The 11460-nt window shown below is 36.5% G+C and overlaps 1 protein-coding gene across 2 annotated transcripts in view; it reads right to left on the bottom strand.

The window, feature by feature from the left end:
- Positions 1-1114: 1114 nt before the first annotated feature.
- LOC109064506 (receptor-type tyrosine-protein phosphatase N2-like) overlaps positions 1115-11460 on the bottom strand; it is a 184171-nt gene continuing 173825 nt past the window's right edge. For both annotated transcript variants that reach the window (XM_042760507.1, XM_042760506.1), the window contains 5 exons: positions 11068-11234; positions 7646-7699; positions 6455-6519; positions 4401-4474; positions 1115-1808 (listed from right to left, as the gene is read on the bottom strand). In XM_042760507.1, the coding sequence (XP_042616441.1) occupies positions 1737-1808; positions 4401-4474; positions 6455-6519; positions 7646-7699; positions 11068-11234 (432 nt within the window). In that variant the 3' untranslated portion in view covers positions 1115-1736. The remainder of the gene's footprint in view (positions 1809-4400; positions 4475-6454; positions 6520-7645; positions 7700-11067; positions 11235-11460) is intronic.

Genomic DNA, 11460 nt, shown 5'->3' with positions numbered 1-11460 from the left:
GAGTTTTGTAATTCTAAGGATACCAAGCTTTGAATTTTTTTTATGCTTGTGATATCTAACATCAACCTCCATGACTTGCAAATGAAGTTTTGTGGACTTTTGGAGGTTTTTGGTTCACTTGAGGTCTTAAGCTGACAAATTCAAGAAAAACATGCAAATAGGCCATCATTTGCAGTTCTAGTGTGTCAGTGAATGTAATGAAATTGAATAATTTAGGACTAATAATACTAACAGTAATACCTCCTCTTTGACTCAGACATTGTGGTGGTAAAAATGAGATATCTTCATGTGAGAGAGAAAAGAAAATGGATAATGACATTCTGATTTAAGCAACTTGGAACAGACGAGAATAATCATAATGCAAATTATCAAGGACAATCTAAATGGATGAATTTTAAAAAGAATGATAGTGAAACTAAGTTAATTAAAAAATCAGCTTGAGTTAAACTAGCTGTCGCCAAATGCAATAATTAATCGTGTTAGCAGTGCTGAACGATACCAGGAAATATGAATTCCCTGAACGGGATACGACAGCATATCACAATCCCGCATAATACTCTAGTTGCTGCAGGAAGCAATTACCATCCATAATTTTTTTCTAATAAACCTGTATCCCTCTGATGACGACCAATTAAACATGCACAATTATGGTTACCATATAGTTATACAAAATAATAATAACACCCCCCCCACACACACATATTCTCCACACACATAAAACACACATTAAAAGACACATACACATACAAAAATCACACAAAAAACAACACAAAAAAATAACAAAAACACATGGAATTCAAAAAGTGCTGTCAATAATAGCACTGCAGACAGGAAATTAAGAGGTGTGAATATTTATGTATGCGCCTAAGTGAAAAGTTTCCAAATCATTTTTAACAATAATACATTTTTATTATTTGGACATTAGTCTATACAATTTATTCAAGGATGAGCAAAACTGAAAATTGTCCTTTTTTTCTGTTCTTGTTCAACTCACCAGAACAGATTTTAGAGAACTGAGCGACAATTCACGTGAGGATAACTGTTGGTACAGTCTCTCTCATTCAGTCTTTCTTCCTCCATTATACATAAAATGATTCACGAATGCAATTATCACTCAAGCTTCAGCATTTTGAGATTTATTATGTTACTTTTAAATTGCACACACGAAAATAATATGTACAATTACATTTTGCCAGAGCTTTTTTTTATCACATTGTTCATTCTGTATGTATAATCAGTTCATCTATATGTAATACAATCTGTTTATTAGTTGATCTAGAAACAATATATCACAATAATGAAAGTTGATACCAAGATCACAACTGAAGAACACTAATATACTGTAGTATTCTCAAAGTCGCATTAGTATTGTTCATCCATAACTTAAGTGTAGTCACATGAACTCACTGTTGAAGAATATAACTGCAGTGAACTAATACAGTGTAATACAACACCGCTAAGATCACATATGCTTCACACAAATCACAACTAGTGGGTATGTAGACACCAATCCGAGCAGCAAAGACAATCTATGATTGCATGCCTAGCTGGCTAGTTGAATATAGTTCTAAACATTTATTTCAATGCTTTAGAATTTTACACACTTAGTACAAGGAAATGTCTCATACAATACAATGCATCTGAATTTGGAAAGAGATTAAAATGGTGTCAATTTTCATAATTATCCAGGTTACACAAAAAAGAATATAGGTTGGAAGTTTTTGTGAAAGTCTCCTTCACTGAGGCAGAGCTTTGAGGATGGCGTTCACCTCTTCTGCTACAGCAGTCAATGCAAACTCAAACTGTTCCTGAAGACAGAAGGAGAGAAAGTGGAAGAAACTCAGCCAAGTACTTGAAAAACACCAACATTTTACACTAAGCACAAACACATGCCAGTGATATAGCTTGTGGAATAAAGGAAAAATGGACCTAAAGAGAATCATCAAAAAAGCAGTCAGAAGAAGATGTACTGTAATAAGTTGCTGGAAAGTACATATAAACTGTGTGTGTACTCTTTGTGTAGATGTGTGTATTTAAAGCTGCAGAGAATGTGCTCTGTTCAAACTATGACTCAAAATCTGTCTCTTCCCTGAGGGGCACCCTGTGAAGATCGATCATTGTCTGAAGAGCGACCCTCAAAACTAACGTTTGAAACCAAAGCCTCCCACTGCAGGCCATGGAATAAACCAAGCTAAAGTGGGCGTTGAGTCAGATGCAAAGCTTCACAAAACAAGAAACGCATAAAAATCCCTCTTGAATTAACTTAACATGCACTTTGCTGTATTTTGAACCAACATAAATTAGTCTCTCAAATAATGTGGTATGTAGCAAGTAAAGGTAAAGGTTTGTGAGGTCAGTACAAAAACTAAACAGCTTGAATAAATATACTATTTAGCGGTAAAAGCTTGTGCTTAAGACATGGACCACCTAATGCATGCAAATGATCATAAATGCATGAGAAGGATTTGATCATTTTCAAAATTATCATTCACTGTCATATGCAAGGCGATTTAAAAGGCAACTGCATAGTAAAAGTGTAAATGTGACCATTTTGCCACTAGATGGTGTCACATTAATGCCTCAATGTTCTCCAGACATGATGAAGTATTGCTGTGGATATTTATCTTATCAGGCAAGCTGTTTATGAGCTTCTCTTCCAAGGTAAACAAAAGCTCATGGAGCTGCTAATGCACAAAACATTTCTATTCTGGGCCAGGAATGGAGAGGGTAGAACGGATTTTAGGAGGCAGACCAATTTCACACACGAGCACCTGCTTTAAGAGTGTTCTAAACGTGCAGGGCGAGGGGACATCCTTGGGACATATGTTGCTTTTTGGAGCAACACAGAGCTGAAATACTAAATAAGCAGACCAGAACAGTAAAATCACAAAAACTGTACTGAATTAACAAACAACAGAGCTTGAGAGCAACCTGTTAGGTTAAGGTAAATACTTAAATAAATATATTATTTTTTCTTTCTAATGAAGTCCCAAGATGTACAAGGATTTTTAATTAATTTAAATGACTTGATTATAATTATATTAGTAATACTAATAATATTTTGCTCATAAATAAGTGGAAACAAAACAGAAACAAAAAAACATATTATTGATTAATCAATCAAATAAAACACAGCATAAAAAAACAACAACAAAATAACAACAACAATATCACTAGGAACTGATGAGGAAGATGAGGACTTGCTCAGGAAATAACAGCAGTCATTTTTTCCATCATGATTTAAAAAAAAAAACCATATTTTACATTCTGACAGTTGTTAACTTGCAGTTACATTAGAAACCATTCAATTTACTATTGGCTGAGGAAACAACTCTGGCTTTCATTCAAATATTAGGAATTCGTTGCACACCAAAAAATTAATAGCTGATTATTCTGTAAAGTAGGTTGATTGCTCCAACAAAATGTATTCACTAACCTGAATATATGAGAAAATGAATAAAAATAACCTAACAGAGAGGAAGCTAATATTCTACCGAATTACTACTTATATTATACCTCTTATATCTTCACTATTTTCAGTATTCTCTAAATATAGATTGGCAGCTTTTCAACCTAATCCATGGAGGCTTAATATCTCAGTTTACAGGGGCTAACCAGGTAGTCAGGTCTTTATCTTTTATTAACAGCAGCTAATGTAATTCAGTGTGGCTCTGAGGAGGGGACTGACATTTGCTCATCTTTTTATCTCCAAACAGTAGAATGCTAAATATATGTTTCTTTAGCATAGTTTATAAAAAAAAAAAAAAAAAAAAAATTATCTTGTATCAGTCAGTACTACGATGGAGACTCTCTAGGCCCTTCTGGCTGATGTTCAAAACATTGTTGCTTGCGGCATCAACAGGACGTATTTGTCATGGAAGAAGAGATCAATTACAAGTTAATTTTCTGAGCCTGCCTTTTGCTGCTTTATTGACTATGTGGTTTTCGATTACAAATCAATGTTAATTGTAGCAGTGTGGTTAGGGTCGTATTGTACAGGAGGTCTCGGGACGATGTGTGCAGGTGTAATTGCACTTATACTCAGTCGCTTAAATGGGAGCTGACTGAACTTTCCCTTCTGATGATGAACTTATCACTGTATTAAATTGAATAATAATATTGGCATTAATATTGAATTATTGTTAAAATGCTAGAAATGCACCAAATAAGCGATAAATCTGCCTTGAACAAACATATTCATGAGAGAAAATTTCAAAGCAATAACAGCAGTGCTACAGAAAAAAAGCCTACACTCACAGAACAAATGTTTAATTTCTAAATTTAAAACAATTTTTTTTTTTTTTAAATATATATATATATATAACAGAGACCCTAAATACCTGCCCATCACCTCGGACTTCCACACTGTTCTTTATGCAGAGTTTTACATGGTGTCTTACCTTGGTCTGTACCATGCCAGATCTCTGGTCCCTCAGGTGCTCCAGGGTAGCAGCGATATCAATCTCCTTAGCACCTGCAACAGAGCCACATAACATGAGTTCAAAGTACTCCATAATCATAGATCATCTTGCACTCTCTCCAGCACCCGCTTTTTCTGTGGAATTACATTCCCTTTACAATGTTGGACAAAGCTTTTAGACAGTGTCTCTACCTTGTTTTTAGCTAGCCTTGTTTTAGTAAATAACTTCATGGCTAATTCTAGAAGAAATTAAGTCATTTTTTAAAAAATAAATACAATAATACCAGTGATAAAAATCTCATCTATAAAAAAAGAACAGTAATTGTACATGCCTAAAAAAGCACAGAACATTAGAGGTGCTTGAGTTTTTTCTACCCAATCTGACTCTTAAAATAAATGTTCTTGGTGTAACAACCTAGTCAGATTGATTCAGTTATATTAAATCATATTTTTTGACTTGAATAAAGCCATTCATTTAGATTTTGCAGGTCACCTCTTTTTACAAGTCTTATATACTTCAGCAGGTTTAGCCAAGACCTGCAGATAAATTGAATTCTAACATGAATAATTACCTAAAATAAGAGATTCTGAGACAGTGGTTAATACCAGTAAAGCTCGTGAAAACACAGATACTGAACCTGCACACAGTTTACATAAGACTGCACTCATGTAGAGCTGTTGTTTTTGTCAATACAAATTTACATCTGCATCACTGACTGAACCAAAACTGTAAAGTGAATATGACATTTTTCACATGGCAGTAAGAGTGAAAAGGCTGATTAGCAGAAATCTCTCCTTTCCCTTTAACTTGAATGACTTTTTCTCCATGTCCATTGTTATTTCTCCACATAAATGAGCGGAGAGCAGTAGAGGTCTAACAAGGCCTTATTTCTCATTCATTCATTCATTCATTCTTCAAAAAGAAAAGAAAGTCTACCCCTCCCTTCTGCACAGATTGATAACGAGAGAGAGAGAGAGAGAGAGAGTTTGAGGGTGAAGGAAAGAAAAAAGCGGGAATCCTTAAGAAAAAAAAAAAAGCGGGGGGGGGATCCTTATAGATGCTTTCTGAAAGGGAGCGAGTGCAGCTGGGGCTCCAGCCTCAAAAGTGCTCCAACACTTTCATGTCTTAAGAAGTGAAAGATTCCGAAGTTTAGGGGGAAAGACAGAGAGCAAGCAAAGGAGGGGGCCATCTAACAAGGAAAAGGCTTTGGAATTAAAACAGCATTCTTCACTAATTTACAATTCATTCCTGGAGATGAAGAAAAGCGAAAGAAAAATACGACAGGGTGTTTGAGAAAAAAGGGAGCAAGAGAGAAGGAGAGAGAGAGGAGGAAGACATGAAGAACAGGAGAGAGAAAAGGGGAATGAAAGAGGGAGATTTCTGTTGCTTAGGACTTTCTGGGGCTTTGATCACACAAGTGAGCACTGAAAAGTGGGCAACCTGGGAGCCCCTCCTCCTTCCCAGAGGGCAGACAAAAGGGAGATGGAGGGGGCCACCGAGGCTCCAGGCCCCTGACAGCATGGGAAAGAGGCACAAATGCGGAGACACTCTCCTTTGCATCTGGCCTTTGATTCCTCATTATGGAAAACGCTACAGACCATGGTCGGGTCAGGAGTAGGGATGGACTGGTGACCAGAATAGAGAAGGATGGGGGGAGGCAAATGCATGGGTGACCTCACCAGATGGGGTCAGGAAGAATGGTGCCGGTGCTGGAGAAATGATTGGACAGGTTATGAAGGTACCTTCTGTCTCCATGGCTGGACACACATGACTAGTTAAACTCTATGCAGCACTGAACGTTTAATATTTGCATGTGAAAAAGTCAAACTGAAACCCTTGCATTTGCTTACAAATGCAAACACACAAGGAGAAATGTATTATGACACGAGCCACAAAAATCACATACACGCTTTCTCTGTCCTTCACGTTTTCATGCACTTTTATTCATTAAAGACCTCAATCATCCCCTAATGCACGACGAGACCTTCCTTGTGTTATGACAGCACCTCCTCATCTGTGCCGTGTGCTCTTACCTTTGGCCATTTTATTTAGAACCATGTCAATCAGGATGTAAGTTCCACTCCTTCCAGCGCCATCGCTGCAAATGAAGACAGAAACTCGTTATCATTTCTGAGAAAAGACCAGACCTGTCTGAATGAACATTCAAATATGCCTGCTGAAACAAAAACAAAGCGTTCATTTCTCTGTTGTGTTTCAGCTGCATTGTTTGCTGTTGCATCATCCTTCAGCATTCACAATAATTCTGTCAAAGACGTCTGCTGACTTGTTTTTCTGTTCTTTGGAGAACTAAACTGTATTTGCAAAAAAAAAAAAACTAAATAACAACACAGCTCTTTTAAGAGCAAAAACAAAGCATCTGAACACAGTGGGATTTGAAGTGACTTGCAAGAGCATTTTAAACTCGTTTTACCTTCTACACAATCTACTAAATTGCGAGAACCAACCAAACTCAGATGCAGGTGGATGGTAAACTGCATTCTGATTTGAAATCAAGGTTACTTTTCAAGACATGCAGCTGAATATTATGAGTGTATTACTGAATGAATGTGTGTGTATGCCACTTTCTGAGGTTGCTCAAGTTTAAGCACACACACACACACACACACACACACACACACACACTCAGCTTAACCCAAAACAGCAGACACTGAAGTTAAACAGGATAACATGTGGGGGGTTTGGGAAATGAGAACTATTTAGGGAAACTCTTCCCTATCCCCTGATATCATTCTGAATTATTCAAATATGCATGACAGCTGTGAAGCCTGTCTTCCCCACAATGCACAACATGTTAGTCATTAACCCCTGAGTGTTAAATAACATTTTCACACTTTTATAATACACACACACTCCAAAACCCCACATACACACACAGAACAAAAACCACACACATTCCACATAATACTAAATAAATTATTTTACCAGTGGATCTTTTTTACCAGAACATGAGAAATAATTAAGACCACTGATAATTTAGACCATTGGACTGAATATTGATTTTATTTTTACATACATATACATACATATATAATATATATATATATATATATATATATATATATATATATATATATATACACACACACACACACATATACACACACACACACACACATTTGTATTAGTATTAGTATAGTGTCATAGTATTTTAGACTGATGCAACTAGCTTATAAATGCATTTTTTATATTATTATTGTACTTGCCTGCAATGAACAATTATTGGACAAGATCTGCCCCGGTAGCACTTGTTAACCTTTCTGTAATGACAGAAAAAAGAGGTCATTAATACTCGAAGTGCAAATAAGTAGATAACGGACATATTTAATTACCATTTTAGAAAGTCTTATAAATATGAGCACATATAAACATATGACATTGCTTAATTTTCAAACATGCTAATGTCAAACCAGAGGACTTTCTAACCTGTGTCTATCAAAATCATAATAAACCAAAAGGTCAATGTCCAACAATTAAAACAATTGGAGAGGTTGTTAAATCCTCCACATTGGGACAGAAGTCATTAAGTAAATGATATGTGGTTAGGTGTCATGATTTAAAACACATTAACCTTGCACAATTATAATGCCTTCAAAACCATAAGACCTTCCAAAAGTATAAGGCACATATGTGCTGTTGCCATGGAAACCTACTGTGTTAACTCATATTGTTTCGCAAAGTATATGAATGGTTATCTTAGCCACACTGATGTAAGTGGCATGCTCAATTAAAATAAAAATAAATAATAAACTACTAAGAAAAAAAAAATCTCATTACTCACATATCCTCTACAGACTTTTAATTCTGTGGAAAAATTACCATGAGAAGGATGCCTAAAGTTTTATTTTTCTTTTAGCAACACAAATTTGAAACATTCCTTCATTGTAATATTCATTTAAAAATAGCATGAGGGAAATAAATGGTTTTGATAAAAAAAAAGTTGAATTTGGACCTTGAAATAAATATAAAATGAAGTCTGATGTTTCCTCCACAATAAATGTGTAATAAAAGTGCTTTAAATATTTGCTCTTTTGCAGTTTTCTTTGAGATAGGGCAGATCTGAAAGAATGCAGAGGGGACTGTCATGCATTGGGCATTAGGGCAGCAGCGTGTGTTTTTGGCAAAACAGAGGGGCAGAGAAAAAGGGTGGGTGAGTGCAAGAAACAGGGACGTCTGGTGAGTCTGAGATACAGGTGGGGAGGCAAGGAAAAATCAAGGGCCTGGAAGAGGAGATACAGTTTCCAATGATCACTTTTGTGACTATGCAACTGGGCTCATATAACTAGCTGCAACATCACAAAAATGACACTGGCAACCGCTAATTAGCTGGCCAACGAAAAAACAAGCGAGGTGAGTGAGCAGCGTGTGACAGATTCTGTGTGAGTCATGGAAGTGTATGAGACAAGACTGTGTCACAGGCCTTTGGGGAGCTATTCAGAAGGGCAACAGAAACCAAAGCAAGTCAAAGAGAAGCACCAGGGTTAAAACCATCTCACCAAAGCCTCAATGCTCAAGGTGTCATTGAAACTTTGGGAGATTTTTTTTCTACAGTGAAAAGAATATTCAGAACACTTTAGGTCTCAGAATGGGAGTGATAATTCAGAATCAAGGATAATATGTCAATCATCAGTGAGACAGTTGATAGCGGATCAGACCCACCCTATTCATTTATCAGGGCACAAGATCCAACATCAGCATTCCAAATCTAAATGTTTGTGCATGATCCAATAGTCTTCCCATGATTCCAACAAGAGAAACAGCACTCCCAATCTGATGCTTACATTTTAATATCATATGACAGGTAACATAATTAACTACATATTAAATATGTATTAAATAAATGTGTTAAATAAAATAGTTAGATAAATGATGGATATACCATGATTCATGAATGTAAGCAAATGAGAGTGAGCTGCACAGAGCTCTGAGTCAACTACAGGAAATTCTCCAAAAGATTACACATAAAACTCCAAAAGTACAAAGCAGACAGTCTGAAATGTAACATGCCAACATAATTTCCCTGCATTCTGTGGTGAAGTAGTGGGATTAATAAACTAAATGTAACAGCACAGCAGAACACATGCTAAATTGTGTTAACTCTGCTTGAGCATAAACAACGGACCTGGAAGACCAAAATGGATCATCCTATTGCAGCTATATATCCGCCTGTGCCAGGGTTGTTAAATTTCTTTAAGTTTTACCCCAGAGGCCTATGAATTTCTTCAGAACGCTCACAGCAGGTGAAAAATTATGTAAGCATATACTGCCCTTCAGGGATGTGCACATACATTTTAAGGGGCACAGGCTCAAGTGGAAAAAATGGAACTTCTCATATTTATTTATTTTTTTCTCTAAACAAAACTAAATATATTAACACAACTCTGACTTACTTACCAATTTATTTTAATTCCCTTACACTCACCCAATTGTTTCATGTTGTTTAATTTTTCAACAGATGTCTACAAAATAATCAGTTCATAATATTGTTATAATTACACTTACTGTACCACGCACACACACACACACACACACACACACACACACACACACACACACACACACACACACACACACACACACACACACACACACACACACACACAATGGTGACAAGAACTTTGTTTCACATTTGAGGGAGGGCTGTAAGACCAATAAGCATACAAAAGGACTCTTGATGTAAGTCATTAACTAATAACTGGGGAAGTTTTGTGGTGATATGCTTTAGTTATTTTGTTTATCCTATTCATCTGCAATACCTTGTCAAATGTATGAAAAATTAGCGCATTTTAATTAATCAACGCCTTATTTGCATATCAATGTGGCTATTCTGATGACGTTATTAATTTTACTGTATTCAGCTGTCATTTCTCCATTAAGTTAGCCTGTATGCCCATGCTATATTGCCTTAACTAAACTTTAGCTAACTTATTACATGGTAGCTCATGAGTCAGAGATGTTAGTAAGACAAATTAACTATGCCTTTTATCTTTTGGATATTTAGCTGTAAATTGGAGGCACAGGTAGCTTAGTCTTTTGTTCATCACCCCTCACCTCCACAGCAAGACAAACACAAGTGGAAAGGGAGGGAGGGCTTCACTTCTGTGGCTCTCTTCGTGTCTGTGATGTGCCGACCACTATGTGATGTGATGTGCTACACTGCTGTGCTGCGTGCCTGCACGGATTTCCCAACCCAACATGATATTTAGAATTATTTATTTTTTTGATGGGGAAAGCTGTGCACAAACAGAAACACACACACGCACACATAATACATATATTCATTTATTTAAAAAAATTCCCAGATAAAAGGGAACTTTCTCTCGAGGAAGAAAAAGGGCAGGTGCTCAAGCCCCCTTTTATGTCTATGTGTGCACGTGCCTGCTGCCGTTGGCTTTCCTTTCACTACTGTTTTACTGCTGAACATTTCACATTTAATTGGAGTGTTTAATTTAATAGAGATTATTGCGTAGGGATTGCCATGTGTTTGCACACATAAAAGGATCTGGAATACAAAAAAGTCTTTGAACAAAACAACAAAAACTTGTTAGGAAAATAAGTACATGGGCTCAAACCTTGATTAAGATGAAAACTGCTTAGGTAAGCATTCATACAGCAGCTGGACACATACCTGCGGAAGTCCAGCAAGGTTCTAGCTGACTCTGGAACATTCTGGTCCATCCAGGACAAGAAGTGGAACTGAGTGACTGTGCGGGTTTCATTAGTCTGGACGTTCTTCAGGTAGAAACTGCGCACCAGGAAATCATCACACCAGATATGCTCAGAGACCAGATTTACCTTCAAGAACACAAGGAGAGTGTGATTTTACACTATCACTGGAAGATTGTCAAGGTTCAAGTTGACAAGGTTCAAAATCGAATTTAAGATTTTGGCAAATGTATCATCAAAAGCTCTGACATTAAAGGTTTTTTTTTTCGATTCAGCATGTATAATGCTAACAAACACAGACAATGCTTGTAGGAAAGACTGTTTTTTTGGCACTACTAATAGGGTAATTATGGAA

Source organism: Cyprinus carpio, chromosome A7 (assembly GCF_018340385.1).
Source record: "Cyprinus carpio isolate SPL01 chromosome A7, ASM1834038v1, whole genome shotgun sequence".
Taxonomy (NCBI): domain Eukaryota; kingdom Metazoa; phylum Chordata; class Actinopteri; order Cypriniformes; family Cyprinidae; genus Cyprinus; species Cyprinus carpio.
Note: the sequence above shows the minus strand (reverse complement) of the source record. Positions and strands in the feature narration are given on the sequence as shown.